Source organism: Podarcis liolepis (assembly GCF_965112155.1).
Source record: "Podarcis liolepis genome assembly, chromosome: 5".
Taxonomy (NCBI): domain Eukaryota; kingdom Metazoa; phylum Chordata; class Lepidosauria; order Squamata; family Lacertidae; genus Podarcis; species Podarcis liolepis.
In genome coordinates this window covers 61,266,418-61,291,828 of record NC_139556.1, presented here as the reverse complement: position 1 = coordinate 61,291,828, position 25,411 = coordinate 61,266,418, and the positions used below count along the sequence as shown (strand labels likewise).

Genomic DNA, 25,411 nt, shown 5'->3' with positions numbered 1-25,411 from the left:
GCCGGCCCAGCGGCTCCAATGCCTGCCTCTGCCGTCGCCGCCGCAGCCGCTACTCCGCGAAGAGCTGGGGATCTGAGCCGGGGAGGATCCCCCGGCCCTGGGAGACACTTCGCGCTCCTCCTCCTTCTCCAGGTGAGCATGTGACTCGGCGGCAGGAGCCCGGCCTCCACTCCGCCCTCTCTCTGCCAGCCCCAGGAAGAGGATCGTCCGTGACCCGGGCTACCACTCTGCAGGGGGCGGGGGCGGGAGAAAGCGAGCAGAGCCAGCGCCCCCGACAGCGGGAGCAGCGGGAGCCGGCCTGGGCTCGTAGCGGGCGGCTGCTAGCCGTCGCCCCCCGCTCACTTGCTCCTCAGTCGCCTCCTAAAACACTCACGAGGCGCGACCTCCAGGCCCAGTTTAGGGCAGCCAGCTTTGTAATGTTTTATTTTGAAATCTTTTAAGATAATATTTTAGTTTTCTGTTAATTATGTTGCTTTGACTGTATACTCTATATCTGACTTTCTTCAGATTGTTTTATTGATGTTTTAATATTCTGTAAACCGCTTTGAGATTTTTCTTTAAAATATAAAGTGGTATAGAAATGAAATTAATAATCATAATAATAATTTGCAAAGGCTGGCTCTTTATATGCCAACAAATGCTAGAGCAGTCGGACAGCCCTGCTGGGGCTCACATTCCAAAGTCCTGTTACCTTGCAGAGGAGCCAGCTTGCCCAGCAATAATCTGTGACAGGCGATGTTGTTGTACTGAACGGGAGTTGGATTTAGCAAGACTGACATCGCAGTCTACCCTATGGGCAGTGGAAGAGCCTCGCCTTTGCCCTGGGTGCATAGGACTCCCTTTCAAAACATGAAAGGGAGCCACCTTCCTTCCTTACAATCCCTTGGTTTTTTGTTTTCGTTTTTAAAAATACCTGCCTTTTTCATGAAGCTTTTCAACCCTCAGCCTTCAGCCCCCTATTTACTATGATGGGGCTGGGGAAATACTTTGGTCAAGGGTGCGCCTTTACTTTTATTACTCTGTAAAGCAGCGTGTTATATTGATGTACATATTAATAATTTAGTACAGTATTAGTTGAACAATTTAGATTGCTACAGCCTGGCGGGGGAGAGGTTCTGCGTATCTGCTTTTGAGGAGTGATGATGGAACTAATGCTCTCTCAGACCTGTCAGTCTTAGGCCTTGATTATCACTGGGAAGCCAGCTTAGTGCCGCAGAGGTGTCCACTGGGAAAGCTGACCATTGTTATATAATAATGCTGGATGCTATGAAGAGAGGACTTGGCAAGTTCAGGATTTTGTTCTGATCTCTGGTGTCAATTACCATTCTGGCCAACCCCAAATGGGGTCACACACATTCAAATCCAGGTGTCGCTTTCTCAGGCTGTTAGTCCCATCAAGAGTGTTGGATATGTCATAACTATCCTACTTCTTCCATTATATCTCTTATCTCATAACTATTCCTTTGAAGGTAACGCTGCGTTGGCAAGTGGTGCAGCTAGGTAATTTTAGACCTTTTAGACTTAATGACCTTTCTGAAGTATGTGTGAGTTGTGTGTGTGGTTTAGATAGTTGTATGTATACCTCAGTTGAAGTACACCATTAACATGCCTCTTCTCACCCCAACTGTCATCAGTGCCTTACAACTGCTATGATGTTGAAGCAAGAGAGAGAAAACTTTGCTAATCCAGATACTAAAAAGAAATTTAAAAAGAGCATGCAGACTTTTGCTTTTTGAAAACTTGAGCACTTAAATCATAGCACCATCATAAATATAGGAATAGTGTTGGCCTGATGCAGAATACATTTGCTTGGGAATAAGCACTGTTTTGTTGTAGAAATGTATTTTAAAAGCAACAAATGTCCTTATTTAAAATCTTTACATGCTGTTTTTAATTTGAAACCACAAGATGGTGTACATTTTTTAAAAATACATTACAATATAAAATAAAGCAGCAGTTGATAGGCCAGGGCAGACATAACTTAAAAAAAAATAAAACCAACATATATAAATAGCCAGCAAAGGCCTGAGAAAATTAGTTTTTAGTAAATGCCAAGACAACATTAGTGTTGGTGCTTTGCATTAGTTCAGAGGGCAAGCTTTCTCTGACTTTTGCTCAGGGGAAAAGATTAGATGTGCATATTTATCCTACTGAAAAATACCCTAACCATTTGCACACTGTAAGCATTAAATGTACTGGAAATGTACTGTAATTGTTCATTCTTTAGCACTGGAGATGGGACTTCTTTATGAAGGTGGCAATGATAACCAGCAAAGACAGCAGACTTCTGAAAGATAAATAGGTGGAGCAGGATGCTGGATGCTGAGATCTATCCATTCCACTACTAACACCAAACCACAATGATCCCTATCCTGATCACTGCATTCCTCCTCCTCCTCCAAGTGTACTGCAGTTCGCGGGTAGGTGGGCGGATACATGTGAGAACCGCTGCCATAATTTATACTTGGAGCGTGGACGGCTAAAACGATTTCCTCACAGAAACTAGAGGTCTGAGTGTTTCCTTCCTTGGATGCACGTGTTTTGCCCGCTTGCCTGGTATTTTTAGGCCTCCTAAAGCAAATGGAAAACAATTCTGCATCTTGACACTAAGCCGCCGCTTCTAATAACAAAATCATAAAAGTGCGTGTGGCATTCTTTGTATATCCGGGGATGGCATTCCGAGAATGAAGAGCCTCTACGTCTCCAGCAGACGCAACGCAGCGCTCTCCTCCTCCTCCTTCGAGCGCGTGGAAGCCTGTTCGCATCGGCGGGATGGTTGTGTGAAGCCGCATTGTGCTTCACTTCTGCGCTTCCCGCGTGTTGTGCGCCCTCTTAACGCAAAGCAAAACCCACCCCTTCCGTGACCCGGCCTAAGGCGCCCGCCCTGACCTTTGACAGGCCTGCCCGCCGCCTCCCTTCGGGCTGCGCCCCTGCCTTTCCACGGCCCTCCCCGCGAACTGCGCCCATTGCTGGAGTGGCCTCTTGCCACGTGATGCCCACTTGGTCCCTGTCGTTTTCACACGTGACAGAGGGGACGCGCACGCGCGTTGTGCGCTTCTCGCCTGCCCTGCTATTCTCCGCTTTATCATGGCGGCCGGTGGGGCTGAGGTGGACGTGGGGGCGGACGCGTCCCTGTTGCCGGGCTGGGAGCGGGAAGGCGCGGCCAGAGAGGCGGCGGAAGGTGCGTGTGGGGATAGGGCGGGGGGCAGAGGCCAGGGCCGGGGAGCAGGCGGCGGGCTCCGGCAGTGCCGCGGGCGGGGCGAGAGGGGAACCGAAACGGCGGTTCGAGGGGTGGTCTGCGGGGACGGAGGAGGAGGAGGTGAGCTTAGGTGCCAGGGAGAAAGATCGCCCAGTTGGATCTGTGCTCAGGATCGGAATTCACTGTCGGAATTCATTCGGGGGAGTGTGTAAAGGAATGCAAACGAGATTCTCTGGGCGTGTGCAGAGTGCCTCTGCCTAACTTCATTCCATCCACCCACATCGGGATCAGGCATACTGGCATTAATTAGGGCTAGTCGGGCATGCGGTAACGGTGGGTGCATGCAGGGTGTTGATCGGGCGAGGCAGTGTGACGCACGGCATTAATTAGGGGCAAAGTAACGAGCTGTTTCGCCTCCTGAAGATTATTTCAGAGACGATAATGAGCTGGACGCGTGTATTGAGGTTGGGTACGAGGAGGCTGCTGTGGGCAAGGCTGACTAGAGATAAAACCATATGTGTGTTTGCAGGAATGTACTTTTCCAGGGGATCAGATCAACAGAGAGCCCGACCTGGGCATACTCAATATAATTTCCTGTTTCCTTGACCTGTTCTTTTCTACCATTCATTAATGTATTTCCTTTGCCTGTACTGTAAAACTATGAAAAGATAGGGAAACCTAAACCTTAATCACCCAAGCTACCTTAAAAATACAAGAGAAGAACGAATCATTTAAAGACTGTTAAAGGATTTTGAAGTGTTCTTGAGTTTCTATCATCATGAAGAGGCATACTTTTCTTCCTGGAAACACTGGCTTGTTTACTTAACGTTTTATAAGAAAATATAGGTGGTTTATCATAATTCAGATGACTATTTGTGGTGTGGTAGCCACTTAGGAATTCATCATGATGTAGCTGCAGCTGTATGAAGAGCTGCTTTACCATGTTTCCACATGAAGGCAAGTTAACCCATATAACTCTGTGAGTTTTGGAACTCAGGACTCCTAGATTTCTGAGGGGTGAGTAGTACTTGTAAGGCTGTTTGTAGCACAGCTACAGCTTTTGCCAATGCTGCAAACTTTAGTAGCATTGGTGAGGTTCATAATAGGTATTGCAAGTGTAGACCTGCAACAAAATTTGATAATTTATGGTAAGGCATGTAATATACATAGGGACCAAAAAACAAACTAAACACGTTGTTTTCATTTAAATACTCACTGTGGCCTTCTGAAAAACATTCATGGAAATGGAAGAAGATGGAAGGACAAAGAGTGAAGCTTTAAACTTTTCTCTTGTCAATCAACCATGCTTCCTCATCCTGACCTAAGGAGATCTGTGTATGGAAACAATGATCCACATGGATATCTCTAACTCTCACTGGATCAGGGACTGTGTGAATGAGATGACATCCACATGTAGATGTCATCTGCGTTTAGATGTTTGTACTATTTATTCCAACTTCATGAACCACGAAATTATGCTTGCACAGATAGATCTTCAGTTAACTCCCAACTCCAGAGGCTGAGGGCATTGTGTTTTTGTGTGCTGCTTTCTGTTGCCAGTATTGGAGAGCAGCATGGGGGCATTGTGCATGCGCAGCCCTTGAACCCTGCTTGTGTTTTGGAAGAGCTGAGGATCTCTAAAGACAAACCCAATATTGTCTTGCTTATCTCAGGGTCCCCCAGTATGTAAGAACCTGTCACTGCCTTCTCTTTGGGCTCATTTTGGCATCCAATGTGTATGCATACAGGACACCAACTTTACTAATGGGAATAATGATATACTGAACATAGTTAACACATCTGAACTTGCCCCAGATACAGCTGAGAAGAGGACAGGAGTGCAGTAACTTTTAAACAACCTTCCTTTTAAGCAACACAGGCTCTCCAAATTAGGTTCTGGACCAGCCTTCAAGTATAGAGGTGTTCTTGGAAATATGGTTCTCCTGGCTTTCAGAACGGCTTCCTAAGAAAATAAATCTTGCAGCTCTTTAATTAGTACGCCTTGTACTTTTGAGAGTGAGATGCTGATAAAAAGAATAGAATGCAGGATTTATAATTGGTTCATTCACACTGCTCTTTCAGCACTCTATCAGCTGTTTTAACAAATTGTGCCAAACTTGATTGAAGATATTCTGTACTCCCATGCCGTCTCCTCCCACCTCCCTATTCTAATTGTAAGAGAGATAGTATTTTCAAGTGACAGGTTGTTTCATGCCTTTATCTAGAGAAAATGAAGGAGGCTGCTGGACAGCTCTCCCCACTGCTAATGAGGTGATTTGAGAACTGCTCAGCAGGGATGGGATGGTTGCCACTGGCTTCTTGATTTGCAGTTTCTGAACTTGAACTTTGGAATAACTTAAAATAAGTTTTCAAAATTCAATTTAAACATTTAAATTTGTGAAATGTGGGTGGCAATTTAAATTTCAGTGGTAGAACTTCTTTTTGTAAACCACTTTGAGATTTTTCTGCCATCAAGTGGTATATAAATGTTATGAAATAAATAAATCTTCTGCATCTGGATGAAATTTTGCATCATTTAAAATGTATTGTGCAACTCTACAAATTAAGCTGTCTGTGCAACATAGGCAAATGGTCCAGAGATACATACATACATACATACATACATACATAATGTCACTAGGGGAACAGATGACTAAAGTCTTTTGAAATTTTGGGACGCTTTAGATATAAAATGTATTGGCTATATAGTGTAATTTTAAGCAAACTTACTCAGAAATAAGTCTCATTGGACTCTTTGGGTTTTACTTCCTAATAAGTGTGTTTATCATCACAGCCATAATCTGAGGTCAAGCAGCTGTTGTCCTTAAGTGAGCACTCAAGTGGCAAAGACATACCCACAGACCCAAGCAGCCACTGCCTTTTCAGGCTCATTGCAACCCTTTGCGATAAGGCCAACTCACTGCTCCTGGACTCCTGCAGGGATGCAAAGTCCTCATGTTTGGAGTTGCCAGCAGGCATGCAGCAAGACAGTGCAGTATAATGACAGGTGCCCTTTCCTCTTTGTCACTGGGAATGCAGGTGAGTGCTCAAGTGAATTGAGCAAAGGAGGGCAGCTACCCATGAACCGCTAATCACAGGGTTGATTAGGACAGAAGCTGACTGGGGCTTTTTCCTCTGGTGTAAAAAGAAAGTGTATTATGCCACCGTTTAGGGTTGGGGACAGGGTTAAGCAATGTTTGCCTTGAGTCACCTGTGTATCCCAGTCTTTTAAACAGGTGTATACAAACACATGCATTTTTGCTTGTGTAAGAGGTTGTTTGAATAGTGATCTGGCAGGCTACTTTCCCTGGAGAACACACCATCCCCAGACGAAAAGCTAACTAAGTCAACTGTGCCTTGCTCACTGCCAGCAGTTGTTGCTCTGCTTCTGTATGCTGTCTTTGTGATTTCTGTAGCACTCAATAAGCTTTTAAGTAGCTGTATGAGCACCTGCTTAATTAAGTCTTACTTGGTCCAAGGCATATTAATTAAATGAACTGCACAGTATCTCAGAGATGTGTCAGTACTAGCTTGAGAACTGATGTTCCTTTGCCATTCACTTTTGCAATTAGACCTCTTTACAAATAGTTGGGAAAGGTTGTCTGTTTTGTTAAGGGCCTATAGCAGGGGTAGGCACCCTGACACTTCCTAAAATTTCTGGATTCCATCTGTCCCATCCAGCATGCTTAATGGTTAGGGGTGATAGGAATTTTAGTCTAGAACATTTGGAGACCACATGGTTATCTACCGGTAGCCTAGAGAGGCAGTATGCTTCTTGGCTATTATTTTCCTGGCTGGAAGAATCATTGCAAGGAATCTTAGCTAACCCTTCCATTTTCAAAAGACTAGGACAGACAGACTAGCACGGTGTTGCTTGCTGGTGGTGGGGGAAGAGCACTGTACTGGAGAAGCAGAGATGTGGAGGGCAAATGCATCTTCCCACTTCTTTTCCTGTAGATTAAATGCTTTTCAATTTGTGATAAGAAGTATAAGAAACTGCCTTATACCAATTGAGCCATTGCGCCATACAAGCAAAAGGTCCATTTAACTGGATATGTCTGGAAGGAAATTTGGGACCTTCTGTATGCAGATCATGTGCTCTGCCTCTGAGCTGTGCAAACAAGAAAGGCAAGTTGCACTGTACCTGGAACATGGATTCCCATGTCTAAATTTGTTTTAAGAAGTGCTGCTTAGTTTGGTGTAACTAACTACCTATCGTGATTTAACCTTTTGATACTTCCTTTTTCTTAGGAGTAAAAGCTGGGACCTGCACCATCTTAGATGTTGTTGAAAACTTGGGGTAAGTAAGTAAGTAAGTAAGTAAGAGCTTACTGCTCTGGGATGTATGTATGCCAGTGTCGAGGATGACTCTTTGCACTACTGCAACAACATTAGAATTTTGTTCAGTGCTTAATGCCTGCCTGATGGATGCCCTTTGTCCATGCTGGGCAAAATTCAATTCAGATAAAATGACTTACATGATTAGGGTATCGTGAAACTTTGGAATAGCATTGTGGGTTTGGTGGTAGCATTTTGCTATCCTGACATTGGGATGAATTTCAGCTGCATTGCATAACTAAAGGTTTTGGGCTACATGCTTTCAGGTCTTCCCAGTATTTCCCTTGCAATCTGAGAGGAGAGTGCCTCCATGGCAGTTAGGTGTACATATTGTTAGCAGAGCAGTTGCTAGTGCCTCCATTTAGTCAACCAGATAAACTGCAGGGTACTCTTATGGGTAGATATTTGGCCTAGGCTGGTGGCTACATTAAATGGTGGTGGTAAGCCGTCCTCTCAATGTAGCATCAAGGTTAAATTTGGATTGCAAGCCAGGAAATCATTGGTTAAATTTTACCTTGACCACAAATTTACTAGACAAGTAGTTATTCTCTCAAATGCTCTCCCTCCACACTCCCTTCACATTCCTAATATGAGTATATTGCTCTGGTGGGAATCAGCCTGAAAGGGAAAAATGAAAACTCCCTTTCTTATCCTGATGGTCAGACTGCCAGATGTAGTCATTGCTCATTGCAAGGAAGTGTCTGTCGAGTGAAGAGCACCTCTGTGGTGAACCAGAACAGAGCAAAGAAGAATATATTGACACGTCAGTGTTCTTTAAACAACTGCAAACGTTGTTTTTTGTGTATATATATCTCAGATAGTGCAGAAGCATTTTAACCGTTAATCTAATTTGTGCTTTGGGTTCATTACTGTGGTTCCCACCAACCTTGAATTCATTGGAATTTAAACCAGGCACATGGAGCCTTTGGCTCTCCAGTGTTGTTGGACCACAGCAGCCTTTATCATCTCTGACCATGGCCCATCCTGGCTGAGACTGGTAGGCGCTGAGGTCTTAGAACAACTAGAAGGCCACAGCTTCTTGATCCCTACCTTAAACTGTATAGCAGTCTTCTATCGGCAGTAATGTGCCAGTAGCTGATGCTGAGCATATTGTGGCAGGGTTAGACATCAGCACAGGCTACCATGACAAAGTGGTTGGCTACAAAATCCAAGTCATAGGTTGCATTCAGATATTGCTTTAATTGAGATACTTTTGGGGCCATTCGGTGAAGAGTGGGCTATAAGTACAAATTAAAAATAAATAAGCAAATCAATTCAGACTGAGCCTAGCCTCCCCACAGACTTCACACTACCTGGCCCCCACACCTCATTCAGCATAGTCACCACTTGATTGAAAACTTTCACTTCAGTTTTAGATTAATCATGGTTTAGTATGTCATGTGAACCCAAAACTGTAGTTAATCTTAATAGTTAGTGAAAACAAGCCAACTTCATTAACTGCGATTTGAAGCTGGCTTGTTTCCACTTCTCACAGTGAAGATTAACCACAGTTTGTCAAGGTTTAAGTGATGCAGCGAGCTTGTAGTTAATCAAGAAGAGAAGCCAAAGCTTCTGAACTCCTGTTGCCCAGACGATGGTCAGATGATGGAGCATGTGAGCCTGGTGGGGCCTAGGCTCCATTTCCCTAAAGCTAAACTAGCCCAAACCAGCCAATAAATCATGATGCCCTGGACAAAAGGGAGGAAGCCAAACACATAATATAGGGACATAGGAACCTGCCTTGGGCAGAGTCAGATCATTGGTCCATCTAGCCCAGTATTGTTGACAGTGACTGGCATTGGCTTTCTGGGGTTTCAGGCAGGGAGTTTTTCCCAGCCTTACCTGGAGAAGCCGGGGATTGAAACTGGGACTTCTGCTTGCACAGCAAGTACTCTTCCACTGAGCTACAGCCTTTCTCCTAATCACTTTTATGTTGGCCCATAATTTATGAAGCCCTGAGCAAATGGAAGGGAAAATGATCACTTAACTGAATCATCAAATTAAATCAGAATATTGTCTCTCTTTGCCCCCCCCCCAACATATTTCACTGATTCTCTTCCTGCTATGGCCTGTAAAATCTTCATTTTGTGTCCATAAATACAGGTCTCCTCTTAAGAATGCAGATCCTCGAATGCGTGCACAGGGCATCCAAACGCTTTCTGAAGTCCTCCTGCAATGCTACTCCCTCCTTCAAGAGCGGGAAGGTAGGGCATATGGGCTCAGTCCTCACTCTTTTGCAACCATGGAGAGTGCTGCTTCAGGAGCTGGCCTCAGCATTCAAGGGATCATGCCCGAGGTAGTGATTAGCAGCAGGAGGTTAGGCAGGCAGGATTCAATGACTCAGTGGTTTTTTACACGCCATATGCTTCTTTGCTGAGTAACTGGGGTGAACTCAGGTTTATTGAAAGCTCTAACTTTCTATTAGAAAGCAGTTAAATGTTTGGAAGAGAGCGAAGATGGAAGGCAATGCCTTACCGTGGCAGTAAGGAGTAGCGTATTTTGTACTTTCAAGAGGATTATGGATTTTAGGGTGACACAGAGAGGGAGGGTTTGACTTAATGGTATGACTCTCCTGGAATACTGAGACTCCTGCCTCAGTTTTCCCAAATGTGTACAGTATAAGCTAGTTTCAGAGCCTTAGCAGTGCCCATCACTGAGTGGCTTCGCAGGAACCTACTTACCATGCTGTGGTCCAGAGCTATGTGGGTAGCATATTCATTGTTAACTTTCAATAATCATAATCCTAATAATATCTGCAATCCCAAGAACACATGATTAGTGGCGGTCTGATCTATGGTTCTGCACCACAGAATGTCCTATGAGATGGGAGATCTTAAGTGTTCAGTTACCTTGCAGTTTCCCTTTCAGAATGTCCTCTTGCTGTTTCTTTGGTCATAGTGTTAGGCATTTTATGCTTGTGTGCAACCATTCATCAGATGAATTTTTTAAAATAGGTCTGAGGAGCCAAAAGTAGGGGGCGAATGCCTGTATTGCCAAGTGACCTGTGATAATTCTGCATTTTCCTTCATCCTTTCAAATCTGCTGAGGCTGATGTAGATGCCAATTTGCCCCATGGATATCTCTATTTGTGTTAGCTAAGCCTAACTACCACCATAGCCCTAGTTTCCGATAATGTTTGTCTGTTCCAGTGTCCCACCTGGTCTTGTTCTATGAGAACCGGCTGAAAGATCATCACCTGGTCATTTCTTCTGTGCTGCAGGGACTCAAAGCTCTGGTGAGAATTGTTTTTATGGTAGTCATTCTTGTTTATTCATTTCTGTGTTGCAACTTAATATAAAAGTATATGTATATGGTGCCCTAGATCTTGGTTAAAACCAAAACATCATAACACAATAAAATTGGAGCAAAATATATTAAAGAAACAGAAATACAGAATGGATCACCTGATAAGATTATTACAAAAAAGCAAATAATTTTCATAAGAAGCCTTGCAGAAATAATCAAGGGATAACAATCTATGACAAAACTGGGGACACTCTCTATTCATCTACTCAGTGGTAGAAAATTGGGGTGCCCCAAGGATAGCAGATTGACAGCTGTGGCTCATTTAACTGAGACCAGTGAAAGCTGCTACAAGACAGGCTGATTAAGGTAGTAGGTGCTGGTGTAGAAAGAATCTTTTCTGAATCTACTTGGGATTTATAGGGATTAGTTAACAGTGAATTTCCCCCCTTTCTCCCTTAATGATTGGGTCACTGTCACACTGATTAAATGATGGGCTTCTTTTGTTTGTTTCCATTGCACTTACTGATAATATGCCATACAGGGCAGTCTGAGGCCTTAAACATGCTAACCGGCAGCCATTGTACATGTAGATGGGTACTGAGTTGTTACCATTACTTTCCTTGTCTCTAGAGTATGTGTGTGGCATTGGCTCCAGGTCTGGCAGTGTCTGTTCTCAAGGCCATTTTCCAGGAGGTTCATGTCCAGGTAAGTCAGAGAAGCCCTGATAGACTCTCTAATTTTGCCTTTGCGTTCCACATCCATGCTTCAGCCTTTCTGTTCTCATTATTATTATTATTAAACTAGTTCCTGAAGTATCCTGTACCTCCTGTGGTCCCTCTTGGTGGACAATACACAGTAGTTCTCTTGGCTAAGACCTGCTCATCGATATTTTCTTGCTGTCAAGAGAATTGAAGCACTGGATCATGGCAGAAGTTCGGAGAATCATATCCTCCGCTCTTTGACACCGTCTAAACGATATTAGAAAATCTGAGACTTGGTGGTTTTATGGCTGTATTACTGATATTTTGTAATGGTCCGTTGTTGTAAGTCATCTTGGATGGTCATTGCCCAGAAAGGCAGGCTAGAAATAGTTCTTTAATAAATAAATAAAACTATGAAACACGGCCTGGGGGAATAGTGCACCGGAGTTGGATATAGGTTCAAATTTATCATGACTTGTTAAGTTGCCTTTGGCAAGTAACTATATTAGCTGCCATTCTTTACCAACTCCCCACTGCCTTTATTAATAACCTTATTTGAAAGAGTAGTTGGGTGGGTGGACAAGATGAGATTGTGGCAACTTCTCTGAGCCTTGAGTAATTAAATATAAAAGGAGTAGACACATGTATCCTCTAGTTCCGATGTGAATGTGTATATCTTGATTTTTACATGGGACATTAAGGGAATTGGAGATACTCTCAGCAAGACTAAAAATAAAGGTAGAGAGGATGTTATGGAAGGTCCTGGCCTTCAGCTGGGTGTGTGTAAATTTCTGACTTGCCTGCAGTATCTTAATTGTCTTTCTGGCAAATTAGGCACCCAAATCTATGGACCAGAGTATGATAACATGAACTGGAGAGGGATCATAACAAAAACATAAATCTCTAAGGCTTGGAACAGGTTCACGTAATACTGCTTTATTTCCCAGCTATGCTTTTCTTATCTTCCAGTCTTTGCTGCAAGCGGATCGCCATACAATCTACAGTATCATTACTAACTTCATGAGCAGCCGAGAGGCAGGTGAGATGGATGGCTGTGGAAGGGGCTGAGTCGGACACCCTGCTGGAAAACCCTGGGAATTTCCTTACCTGATGCTTTTTCCTGCAGAACTGAAAGGTCTGGGTGCCGATTTCACCTTCGGGTTCATCCAGGTGATGGATGGAGAGAAGGACCCACGCAACCTGTTAATAGCCTTCCAGATTGTACGAGACATCATTGTGAAGGGCTATGCATTGGGTATGTCCAAGGCCTTGGCAGTGTGGGGAAGCCCATGTTGGCAGCGGTTGGTTGGTTGGTTAAACTTCTTATCATGCCTGCGGTGTGTGAGGATGCAGGCTGTATGGGGAGCTTGTTAAAGCGTGCATAGCTTTGGAATCATTGAACATAGAACCACAGGTTATATCTGCTGTTGAGGCCATGGAACACACTCTCTCTCTCTCTCTCTCTCTCTCTCTCTCTCTCTCTCTGTGACCTGTGAGAATGGTAGCACTAAATAGGATGCAAATAAATAGTCCATGTCCAGACTTGTGACTGACTGTTTTGGTCACTCAAAGAACTCATACTGCTGTCTTCACCTTTCAGGGCCCTTCGCAGAGGAGTTGTTTGAGGTGACTTCCTGCTACTTCCCCATCGACTTTACCCCTGTGAGTGAGTAAATCTGGTGCTTTGTCCCTCCTTCACAATGCTTTGGATATGGGTGTTGGAGCAGGATAGTTTGTGTAATGCCTGGAACTGGGGGTGTCCCTATGGAGATGGGTTTATTCAGTACATTCATGTCTAAATCTTTCGATTTTGCTTCTGTTCCAGCCCTCCAATGACCCTCATGGAATCCAGAGAGAAGACTTGATCATCAGCCTGCGGGCAGTGCTGACCTCCACTCCCATTTTTGCTGAGGTAGGGCCATTGTGTATCATGGCTGAAGTCTGTTTTCTGTGCCCTGTGGGTTCTTCCTGAGACCCTGTAGCAGAGTTGGTTCCCATCCTGATACACCATGTTGAGCAATAATACATTGACAGAGTTGGGGTGGACTTCTTCTTCTTCTTCTTCTTCTTCTTATTATTATTATTATTATTATACATACATACATACATACACTGCCCATCTGGCTGAGTTTCCTCAGCCACTCTGAGCGGCTCCCAACAGAATTAAAAGCACAATAAAACATCAAACATTAAAAACTTCCCTTACTGGGGTCCATAATGCAGCCATTTGTAATAGTTTATCCTCATCAACAGAAGATGTTGCTGTAGTGGTGCACAACAATTTGGATCCTAAAAAGCCATCTATGAATATAGAGGTGTTGGGGAAGGGAACATTGATTGCAGATCTTCCCTCCCCCTTGCACCACCTTTCATGCTGCTCTGGACAAGATTTTTGAAGGGCAAAGCGGGTGCAAGGTGAAAATTCCTTCTTCTCTTGATGGGAGCATCACATTGTCAGAACCTTCATTAGGATAAGCCAATGCATTTATTCCCAGAACAAGCATATTGTAGAGATAATTTTGCCCTTAACTTTGAGACTTCAGTCTATTGCAGATATATTGAGTTGGGGAGTAAATTTACTCTCCGGTCCTTTTGCATTTCCCAACACTGATCTTTCAAACTGCTACTACCATCAGACTTTGGACAGAGAGCTTGATTTATAGATATAAATAAATATTTCCTTTTTTATTTAAAAAAGCTGGGATTAATGGCTCTCTGAAATGGCCCATATGCTACACAAATTGCTGCCGTGGTAGGTATATTTTGCCCCTCATAGAATTAGAATAAAGTCAGAAATTTATGAAACTGCTGGAGCAATCTTAACCCTGGCCAGGCAGCAGTGGGCAGAGCTGAGGCACCTGAGCATCATATCCAAAGCCCTGCCAGGCAAAAGGTGGGGAGTGTTTTTTCCTCATTTTTTGCTACACTAGCTCCAGGCAGGTGCAGCTGAGAGCCTGATGAGCCTCTCAGAGCTTTCCAGTGGCTACTGCCAGCAAAACCACAAGTGGTAGCTTCCTGCCTGCATGAGTGAATCTAGGCCCTCTACAATGATGGGCACTCCCCTCTTGGCTAAGATGATAGCAGACTGTGCAGTATTCTAACACAAATACCCAGTCACCACCAAGGTGGCGTCAGTGGAGAGTATTGCATTGTGCTCTTTATATGGGTTTTACATTGTTTTGTGAGGCCTGCTGGTCTGATCTTCTGAGGTATATTATAACCCCAAATTATGCTGAGCAAAGTATATTGAGATTTCCAGGATCTTCTCTCCTTACAGTTCCTGATCCCGTTGCTCATTGAGAAAATGGACTCTGACGTACAAAGTGCCAAGCTGGACTCCCTGCAAACCTTGGTAAGAGCACTGAGCAAAGGTATCAAGGCTCCGCAGTAGGTTGCCATGCAGCCCTCTCTGCTCCTGCAGCTTTCCTCAAAGCAAGCATGCACTTTTCTCTTTCCCCTGCCCTGGGATTTATGTGCCCTTCAAGCTGATTTAAGGGGTGGCGGTGGCTCTGGTGCTGCTTCTAGGTAATGCAGCATCTTGACTGCAAATTAACAGCACACCCCAGATGACTCATGTCTTACTCTCCCCCCCCTGCCCCCACCTTTCTTTCTTTTGCAGAATGCTGCCTGCATGATCTATGGGGAGAAGGAGCTGAAGGAGTTCCTACCCAGCCTTTGGTCATCCCTGCGCAGGGAGGTGAGAGGAGTGAGGATTCCCAAAGCGAGGTGGTTCTGGTGTCCTGTGAAAGTGCATCCATTACATTGTTCCTGCTCTCTGTGCCTGGGGACTGCTTGAAACATTATATACTACATTGGCCTGAATATAAGCCTCACTTTTCCCCCCAAATTCCGTCCGTGAAAAGTTAGAGTGTGGTTTAAATTTACATTCGTGACCTTACAAAAATTGGCTTTTACGATATTGCTGTTGAAACAGAAATATGGTAAAACAGAAAGGGTGTGAGTGCATGCAGAATTTTAAGGGAGCGACTTATATTCGGGTATTCCCCCCCTTTTCCCCCATTGAATTTTAAAGGTGCGGCTTATATTCGTGTGCGACTTACATTCGGGCCAATACAGTAGTTTCATTACAGTGAATTATCAGGCTGTTGTAATATTTGATGGACCTATAAAGAAGCAAATAACCCCCTTCCCCCCCTTTCATTATGATCACTGGCTGGATCACTGGATTACTTGCTGGATTGCGGGATCACTGACTGGATTATTTGCAGGATTGTCTGCACTGTACAGCTGATGCCCCTCCTGCTCCTCAACAGGTGTTCCAGACAGCAAGCGAGAAGATTGAAGCAGAAGGTCTGTCTGCTTTGCGTGCTCTGTCAACATGTCTGTCCCGCTTGGTGCTCAGTTCCGATGATGAGGATCTTTTAGATTCCTTCCTTACAGGCATTCTGCAAGGTAACCTTTGGAGCAGCATCCCTTTCCTAGCATCTTTCCAGTCCTGTGAAAGACCTTCCATTTCTCATTCATAAACTGCTGCTTGGAGGAAATGACCACTTCCCCAAGGGAAAAATATCTTGTCATGCTGTTGCAGCCATGATTTGGCTTACAGGACTGGAGGGAAGGGGTGGAAACTGGAGCTGACTTGTGGGAAGGCAGCAAGTTTGAAACTGTTTGCAGTTTGCAAGCTGGTGGAATTAAGTAGTGCTATTTCTTGCTGGGTTTTCTGCAGTGGCATTGGGAGTGATACTGTTTCTCCCAAGCGCTCTTACCTGTTTCAGATTGCAGACACCATCTTTGTGAGCCTGACATGAAGCTGGTGTGGCCAAGTGCCAAACTCTTGCAGGCGGCTGCAGGGGCCTCTTTGCGAGCCTATTACCGGATCACATACAGTGTACTTCCCTTGCTGGTGGAACAGTACACCAAGCATGAGCAGGTGAGGACAAATGGGAGCGGAATATGCTTGTGATGGAGAGTAGTGAAAGGGGCTTAGGTGACTGCAATCTCATATTAAGGGACGTTTAGTGGCATATACCTGCCCCAGGCATATGCTTGGGCTCATATTCTATGTAGGACAATGGCCTGCAGATCTTGTCTCTCCTTCTGTGTCTTAGTCCCTTCAACCCATCCTCTGCCCTTTTTGATCTCTTGTAGAGTAGCCAGCACAGGACAATCTTGGAAGTGCTGCTTGGTTTCTTGGAGCTGCGGCAACAGTGGGGGCCTGAGGAAGACGGTGAGATGGTTCTCCATCCTTCTTGTTTCCTACTAGCAAGGCTGCCCTTCTGCAGCATCCTGGGCTTCCAATGTTCCTGTCTTGCCCAGAGCAGTTGTTTGCAGAGAATAGTCACCTTAATCTATGGGATTTAGCAATGGCCTGTCTGGGAAGGGGGGCGGGCAGTGAGATAGGTGCAGTAATAGGGAGAAGAGAAATGCGGAGACAACAGAATTGAAAAACAAAGAGTTTGACAGGATAGCTTCCCAGAAGAAATTCTAGCCCTTGTGGTTGGTGAGAGAAGTCTTAGAAAATGCATGCACAAGAGTTGGGTTCCAACTACAGCACACATTTAAAGCAGTATCATATCACCTTAAACAACAGATAGTTTGGAGATCAGTATTCCCCTCACAGAGCTAAAATTCCCAGAGTGGTTTAACAAGCAATCCCTGTTCTAGCAGTTCTCAGCACCCTTAACAAACTACAGTTCCCAGGATTCTTTGGGGGAAGCCATGACTGTTTAAAGCGGCATGAGAGTGCTTTAAATGCAGTGCAATTGGGACCCCAGCCAAATATTCCAGAACCAAAGTTTCTTTGAGCATGGCTTTCAGTGACCAAGTAGAAATGCTTTTTGCAGGATGACATGGTGACTGCAGTTGAGTAACCTTGGTGGGTGACTGCTCTTAATGAGCAACCCATCTGTGTTTTTTTCTTATCCAGGTACCAGTGCTGACCACTCAGAATTTTAGGAAGTTTCTCATTCCTCACTATCTAAATTCTGATCACAATCCTCTCAGACTCCGGGTTAGAAAGTTAAAGCGCCCCTACCAAGGACCTTGTAATTTCTAGTGATTCGTGCCCAGGATGGCCAGTCTCATGACACTGCCTGTGTGCCTGTTTCTCTCCCTTGCAGACAAGAGTCCACTGCTTTGTTTCAAAGATGCCCTGTGTTCCGTGGTGTTCTCTGCACTTTCTGAGTCCAGTGTGCAACTTCAGTTGGTTGGCATCCGGGTTCTGACCTTTCTAGGATCACTGCAAGGTATGTGTTGATCTGTGGGTTACTCCCAGGAGTCATGGAAGAATTACAGCTTGTTTAGAGATTTTCCCCTTGGTGTGCATTCCTTTACAGATCCATCTAGCGTGCACACAGACCTGTTTCCATCATGTGTGCGCAGCCAGACAGCTGGACTTGAATCAGATTAGGTACTGTCCCACCCCACCTTGCATAACTTGGACTATATGGGCTGCAGGCAGCCTCTAGGAAGTGGAATGCAATATAGTAAAACTGGCAATGATAGCAGAGTGTTACTACCAGGAAAAGGAAAGGCTTTGAACTTCAGTCTCTCTTCCGTTTCAGGGCTCCTGACCCTCTCAGATGTGGAGATGTTTGTGGATCACCTTACAAAGTTAATCTTGCATGAGGACGATTCCCAGACCAGGTGAGGGGTGGAAACAAAGCTGGACCCTGTGGGTGCAAGGGAAACAGCAGGCATTGTTGAACTTCTCAGAATTGTCTTTGGGCTTATCTCTTTCTAAATATTGAAAATGTTTACATTCTTTTAGTCCACTACCTATAAATGGCAAATGACAAGGTTTCTAACACAGTCTCATGAATTACTCATTTCTTAATCCAAAATTCTGCTTCTGTTTGGTGTTGTTAAGGTTTGCATCTGTTAAGGTTTGCATGTGTTTTAATTAAGAAAAGGGCTTTACTAATACTGCTTTTATGATCTTTTTTCAATCTTAAGTTTTGTACTAAAACATCCTTTGGTTTATCATGCTTTGTTCTAATGTGTGAATAGAGCTCATATCCTCATTCTCTTAGCACAGATTCATTTCAGACTGAACCCAATAGTGTAGTTAAACATTCTTCCATAAAAATGTCCCTCATAGTGTAATATTCTTTAAATCCTTTTTTTTAAAAAAAAAATGTCTAGCTTGGTAACATCCTGTTGTTTGTTTTAAGATTTCAAGTGCTGTATCTTTTCCTCTGGCCTTCCTGCATTTCCTATTCAGTGCGCAGTGCATCCAAACCTGCGAGTCACAGGACAGTTCCCAAACAAATCCAGTGATACCTTTCCATAGTTTCTATAGTGATGTGAGAATCCCACTCTCTTCTGATAAGTTCTTAGATGAACCCGGGTAGAGTGAGCTTAACAAAACCTGGGCAGCCTGCATCGCTGTCTAAGCTGCGTTCTTGTCCAAAGAGCTCTTGTAATCAAGGGAACATTTTTATAAAATGTAGTGCACACACAGCTCAATATTACAATTATAAAATTAGATTACCACAGAAAGATCTGTGAGTTGCTTTACGGTATTGAGTGGCCAACAAGTTCATCCATCCTTGCACACTCCTTTATCCCTGCAGCATGGTAGCTATGGAGGCGGCCGGACGCCTGGCTCCCCTCTATCCACAAGCCTTCAGCAAGTGCTTGGTTCAGAAGTTCTCAGAAGGGCTGCAATCAGGTACAGCATGCAAGTTGGGCGGGTTGTGGGGAAGTGGGTGTCCTCTCTTATGCTGCCTTTACTAAGCATTTGTGCAGAAGTCCACAGCGTCTATCCCTGAGTGCTAGCAGCATTGTAGGCAGAGCCATTGCAGGGGGCTTTGACTTGAATCTGCGCGGTCTCTGTGCCTTGAGGAATGTGAGTAAGGCCAAACGGGCAGACGGATAGGTTAGTTCCAGGTCCAAGAATCAACCATTCCCAAATCCATGTTCATGTGGAGGGGTGGAAGGCGGTACCTCCATGGCCCTGTCCCTAGGGACAAATTCATTGACTAGCTCTTGTGTTCTGTGTGCTGTTTCAGAGCTTCAGGAGGACAGCAATCCATCCCAGCAGGAACGTCGCCTGCAGGCTCTAGCAGCTGTGTCCACGCACCCTAGTATAGTGAGGGAAACAGTTCCAGTCCTCCTGCAGCACTTCCAGCAGATTCAGCAAGGTAGTGTAAGAATTGTATGTGATAAACTATTGATACTTCGGAAGCGAGGAACCTAGCCCAGTGCTTGGGACAGCAATAACAGAAGGGCTCAGCATATGTGTATCATTAATAGGATGTGTAAGATTGGGAAGGGCTGGAGCTCAGTAGTAGAGCGTCTGCTAAACATGGAGAAGGCCTCAGGTTCCATCCCTGCCATCTCCAGAAAAGACTGGATAGCTCAGTTGGTTAAAGTGTGGTGCTGATAATGGCAAGGTTTCAGGTTCAATCCCTGTATGGGACAGCTGCCCATTTCTGCATTGCAGGGGGTTGGACTAGATGATCCCCAGGGTCCCTTCCAACCCTACAATTTATGTTTCCATGACTTCCTGTCTGAAACCACTGAAGAGCCACAGCCAGTCAGTGCAGGCAGCTCTGTGTTAAGTGGACCCAGGAGCCTGACTCCTTGTAAGGCCGAGCTTCCTTGTTCCAATGGAAGGGGTTAGTAGAGAGCTGTTTGTACACTGAGCCTTGGTAACCTTTAGGTGCCTACAGTCCCATAATTCTGTCATTAGCGGGTGAAGTACAGCTTGTTGTTGGAAGCCTAGGACCATCAGTCTTTGACTGTTTTGGCCCATAACCCATTTCTGACACAATGTGATGCCTTTAAATGGCCCTGGTGATAATGTATGAGTAATTTTTTAAAAAAGAAAAACACCTTGGAACCAGTAACCTCCACCCTGAATGCTCTTTTGATTTTTGATTTTGCAGAAAGTATACCTGCAGATACCCACTCTGTGGTGTCTGTGTGCCAGAGTCTGCAGCAGGTAGCATTCCAGTGCCAGCAAGATGCTCAGAGTTACTGGTACTTCCACCAGGCTGTGGTGCCCTGCTTGGTGGGCTTAGCAGTCAAGGCTGCAATGCAAGGTAAGGTGGGGAGATGAGCACAGACCCTGTGCTCCCCGAACCAGGCCAGTACCCATAGCTCAGGTGGGGTTCTGTGTACTTTTGAACCTTGAGAGAAAGGGAGTTACCTTTCCCTTGTGCTGGGCTGGCCTTTACCCACTTGGGGCCAATCTCAGTGTCCCTGCCAGGTGTCCATTATGCAGGTGGCAAACTGAAAGGCAGCTGATGGGATTCCAGGAACTGTCTCCATCCCCTCACATTTATCCCCCCCCCCCCTTTTCATGACTATTTCCAGAGAATTCCCATACATTGCCAAGCAGTGTGCTGCTGAAGGAAGAAGCCTTATCAGCCATGGTATCAGTCATCAGCAGTGCGTGTACGCACTTAAGACCAGAGTGAGTAGCAGCTGCTGCCATCCTGTGATCTCTGTCCCTGCAGAGTGACAAGTGCTTTTGGATAAGGTCAGGTTCTAGCATGACTCCACGAACAGAAGTGCAGGCAGTCTCCCCTTCCCCTCCTTGGTGTTTTTATACTACTGTCAGATGTCAAGGAAATGAAACAACTATCTTGACTTTTAGAAAACATCTGAAGGAGGCCCTGTATAGGGAAGTTTTTAATGTTTGATGTTTTAATTTGTTGGAAGCTGCCCAGAGTGGCTGGGGCAACGGAGTCAGATGGGCAGCATATAAATAATGAATTGTTATATTATTATGTGCTGTAAACCAGTGTTCTTGTTTCTTCTTCCTGGCAGGCAGGCTGCCCAGAGTGTCTCCAAAGTGGTTCCCCTCTTCTTGGATGGAGAGCTTTTCTTCCAACCTGGAAACACCTTTCCCAGCACGTTCCAGCCCTTCCAGGTATCTTGTATGAGTGAGGCACTGCTGCTGCTGCTGCTGCGTATAGGGAAATGTGGCCAGAGACTTTGGTAGTGGAAACAATATTTCTTTTCCTTTATAGGACGGGCAGTGTCTGATGGCAGCCCAGAGAAGGCTTGTTGCTCTCCTCATGGCCTTTGTCTGCTCACTGCCAAGGAATGTGAGTCCTGGGGAAGATTTGCTGGGGCGGGGGGAGGCTGCCTCATGGCTGAGAGAATGGATCTATCCATCCTGCCTTGTGTGTCTGATCCCTAGGCAAGTGATGCTGGGAACCAGCAGCTTGAAGCTCTGCTGTTGCCTCCATGCCTCCCCACGCTCTGGCTTCCTTTCAGGTTCCAATTCCTCAGCAAGACCGCTTGCTACGTGAACTGCTAGCCCTGAGCTGCTCCTGTGACTGCCTTTTCACTGCCACAGCTGCTGCCAAATGCTTTGCAGGACTGGTTAACAAGCACCCAGCAGGTAACCGATGGAGTAATAGCCTGTGTCTGTCCTAGGACTGAAGGGCTGGGGATGTTGTTCAGAGGCTCGTGAAACCTCAGAGCTGGGCTGTGTTAAGTGTTGCCTTGCTTGACTGATGCAAGAAGTTGCCCAGAACAACAGCCAGTCTCTTTACCCTTTCCAGGGTCTCAATTAGATGAGCTGTTGGAGCTGGCCATGAACAAGTTGGAGCATGGCCTGAAGGAGGGTCCTCATCAAAGCCAAGCCCTCACTCTGCTGCTGTGGGTGAGTTTCCGCCATGCCCCATCCCTCCCGTCTCTGCCAGAAACAGAGCTCAATTTTCCTTTCTTTTTGCCCTGCAGGTGAGCAAGGCTTTGTTGCTACGCTACCACCCGCTAACCACACACCTGACGGACAAGGTGAGCTTCTGGGAAAGGCCTGGGACCCTCAGGGAGGCCACTGTGCCCTTACCACATTCAATGGCTCCTGTCTTTTACCCTACAGCTCCTTGTGCTTTTGGGGGACACGGTCCTTGGCCCTGCGGTGGGCGATGGCCTTGCCTTGCTCATGGCCGACTCCCCAGATGTGCTGGGCAAGAGCTGCCACGCTGAGGTGCGCCTCATGTTCCGCCAGCGCTTCTTCACAGAGTGCGTGCCGCAGTTGGTGCAGGGTTTCCACACAGCAGCTCCTGGTAAGAATTTCCTCTGTCCCATTTCTTACCGAAAGCATCTGAATTAACAGGAGGAGCACAGTTGGAATAATGGTCAAATTGAAATGAGGACGCTACTGCAGCATTTTAGCATATTTTTGTCTGCAGAAATTGTGGACTCCTTGCATGACCTGCCTTTTGTAGCCCTCTTTGGACAGTAGGAGCTTCTGAACCCTCGACAACAAGAGGAGCAGTCTGAGCCTCTCGCCTTTTTCTTCCTCTTCCCGGACCCCTCGGAGTTTCTGGAGATGATTTTGGGTAGGAGAGCTCAGAACTCTGAGCTCGCCTACTCTGCCTGTTACATGGGACAAACAAATTGCTTTTCTTTACTCGCAAGAGGTGGACCTTCACTGTAGGCTCTGTAGAGGTCATTTGCTATTCAATTTCTAAACTGTCATAACCTTTTCGGATGAGTCTCCTCGGAGCCACAGGATTAAGCCTTGCCCTTCTGTTCTTCCTAGATGTGAAGGCGAATTACCTGAAAGGCCTGTCTCACATACTGAACCACCTGCCCAAACCAGTGCTAGTGACAGAGCTGCCTACGGTGAGTGTGCAGCAGTGCTGAGCACCAGGCCCTAAGAACTCTTGGGAATTATTTTGTGGGTGGGGCATATTATGGAGAAGAATGATTCCCCCCTTTTTTCAGCTAGGATAGCTCAGTTGGTTAGAGCATGGTGCTGAAGATGCCAAGGTTGCAGGCTCAATCCTTGTGTGGAACAGCTGCATTGCAGGGAGTTGAACTAAATGATCCTTAGGGTCTCTTTCAACTCTACAAGTCTGTTGATTCCATGACTCTACCCTCTTATCCCCCAGCTGCTACCTCTCCTGCTGGAAGCTCTGTCGTGTCCTGACCTTGTGGTGCAGCTCTCAACTTTGCACTGCCTACAGCCGCTGTTGCTCGAGGCGCCACACATTGTGAGCCTGCACGTCGACACACTCGTGGGCAAATTTATCAGCCTGACAGACAACCCTGCTATGGTGAGTACTGGGTAGCCTCTTTATGCAGCTGGATACTCCTGGTTTCCTCCTGGATGGTCAGCAGAAGACTAAATGTACCATTTATATTGCAGGCAATCCGCATTGCTGCGCTACAGTGCCTCCATGCACTTGCCTCCCTCCCCACTCCAGTGGTAAGTAATGGATCTGCCCGATAGCTTGCCAGATGCTCCAACATTTGCCTTACTTGTGCCAAGATCTACTTGTCTCCTGTTGCTAGCACAAACAGGTATTAAGACCTCCATGGGAACTGTGGGAACCTCATTGATGGTGGCTTCTGCTTGCTACCAGGTGATACCTTACAAGCCACGAGTGATTCGAGCCCTGGCCAAACCCCTGGATGACAAGAAGCGGCTGGTGCGGAAGGAAGCTGTAGCAGCACGAGGAGAATGGTGAGCAGGACTCTTTCTCTTGGGGGACGGTGTAGAAAAAACAGTACCAACTTAAATACACTGTAGTTGCTCGACTTGGCTGTCCCTGAGACTCACTGTAATTAAATTGGAGGTAGGTTAACATATCCTTGTACAGATGTGATGAAGCCATTTTGATTTGAGCGTAGAGGTTTGGATTAATAACTTGGGTTCTGACAAAGCAATCAGGATGAAAAAAAAGTATAAGGAAGACTTGAAAAGAAATGTAGAGTATCTGAATTATTGTAAACACATTAAAATGTTAACAGTAATAGAATAAATTCAGCAGTAAGAAATATTTTGATATAAAACTGGGAAAACGAGAATCGGGGGGATAGACTATGTAGCATAAAAGAGTTAATAAAATGAACCAGGGAGGGGAGGAGGGGGAAGGGAAGTCAAGGATATTTGGATGTAAAGTTGTCTTTAAATTTGTAAAAAAATGAAAATGGTAATTATTTCTAAATAAATTTTTAAAAGGGTTCCTTTTGTTCATGCCTTGCTGCTGCTGCTAAAGCCCGCTGTGGTGGTCTTTTTCTTCAGGTTTCTGCTTGGGACACCTGCCAGGTGAAGGTTCACACTGCAAATCCTGACTGACAATCTCACCTGCCCCCACTCACCTGGTAAGCTGTTGGCCTTGATGTCCTGGGGCCTAGATTTCCATGCAAAGCAGCAAGGCTCTGGGCAGAAGAGGACTTTTTTGCGGACTGCCCTTTCCTAACCACAACATCAGCGTTCAGTAGGAAGGAACAGCCGGCCCCTGTTCCTGCTGCAGCGCAGTAGTGAGTGGAGGTGGCAGGACCCCCATATATTATGTATGTATGGGGCCAGAAGAATAAAAACTTGTTTGCTAACAGCCTCTGGCAAAAGTGCTTCTTGTGGGGAAGTAGTAGAAATAAGGGTCTTGCCTTCACCTTCTATTAAGTCCAGCTTCCCCACCTTCCTGCCATAATGGTGTCTGCGTACAGAGAGATTTTTCATGTGCTAATAGAACTAAAGCCTACTGCATGAACTTAGCACCTCTCATGCAAAGATCAAACAGTGAATTACTTTTAATACAGAATATTTCTGAATAAAGTTGCAAGAGCTGAGCCTAGGTGTCTAGGAACGTTCTGTCTGATGTGATACCTGCTGGAGAAATCTAGCAAACTAGCATAGGAAGATACTGACTGATCTGGTATGCCTTTTTCTGTAAGTGCAGGCTGGTGGTTGTTTACTTTCTTAATTATCAGCCACTGGTATTAAATTGGTGAAGCTGCAGCTGCCTTTGGCAGTAAAATGAGTTCAGAAATCCACCTGAGCCCCTGTGTGGCATTCTGCAATGAGGTGGTAGTTTGCTTGTTTGGAAAGTGTTCTACAAATAAAGTTTTTAAAGAGTGCCACTGCTGCCCATCTGAAATTTATACAGGGCTCCCTAGTTCCTCTGCTGTGTCTTTCCAGTGACAACCCTCATCAATGAACATAGCAGAACTGCATTTGAAAATCGATGAAAGTACATGACTGGCCATGACATAG

The 25,411-nt window shown here is 45.4% G+C and overlaps 1 protein-coding gene across 2 annotated transcripts; it reads left to right on the top strand.

Moving 5' to 3' along the window:
* The first annotated feature begins 2 nt into the window (after positions 1-2).
* Positions 3-25,278, top strand: MMS19 (MMS19 homolog, cytosolic iron-sulfur assembly component). Of its 2 annotated transcripts, none has more exons than XM_083505357.1 (31): positions 3-132; positions 7,451-7,499; positions 9,641-9,741; positions 10,687-10,772; positions 11,414-11,488; positions 12,454-12,523; positions 12,611-12,739; positions 13,085-13,146; positions 13,310-13,396; positions 14,762-14,836; positions 15,104-15,181; positions 15,759-15,897; positions 16,221-16,375; positions 16,594-16,672; positions 17,565-17,690; positions 18,009-18,090; positions 19,020-19,117; positions 19,458-19,589; positions 20,337-20,492; positions 20,767-20,866; positions 21,223-21,325; positions 21,426-21,503; positions 21,676-21,802; positions 21,966-22,066; positions 22,144-22,200; positions 22,286-22,472; positions 22,952-23,034; positions 23,304-23,468; positions 23,561-23,620; positions 23,778-23,878; positions 24,440-25,278. In XM_083505357.1, the coding sequence occupies exons 3-31, from the start codon at positions 9,669-9,671 to the stop codon at positions 24,465-24,467; spliced, it is 2,892 nt and encodes a 963-aa protein (XP_083361483.1). In that variant the 5' UTR covers positions 3-132; positions 7,451-7,499; positions 9,641-9,668; the 3' UTR covers positions 24,468-25,278. The 2 variants fall into 2 exon arrangements, with proteins under 2 accessions (XP_083361483.1, XP_083361482.1); XM_083505356.1 differs by lacking the exon at positions 3-132 and adding an exon at positions 2,758-3,181.
* Positions 25,279-25,411: the final 133 nt, after the last annotated feature.

What these genes read in the sequence shown, in the direction of transcription:
- MMS19 (XM_083505356.1), top strand. Translation starts at nt 3,088, where the DNA reads ATGGCGGCCGGTGGGGCTGAGGTGGACGTGGGGGCGGACGCGTCCCTG. An exon ending in TGGACTCCCTGCAAACCTTG is followed by an intron (nt 14,837 to 15,103) that starts GTAAGAGCACTG and finishes TTTCTTTTGCAG; the next exon opens with AATGCTGCCTGCATGATCTA. An exon ending in CCTTACAGGCATTCTGCAAG is followed by an intron (nt 15,898 to 16,220) that starts GTAACCTTTGGA and finishes TACCTGTTTCAG; the next exon opens with ATTGCAGACACCATCTTTGT.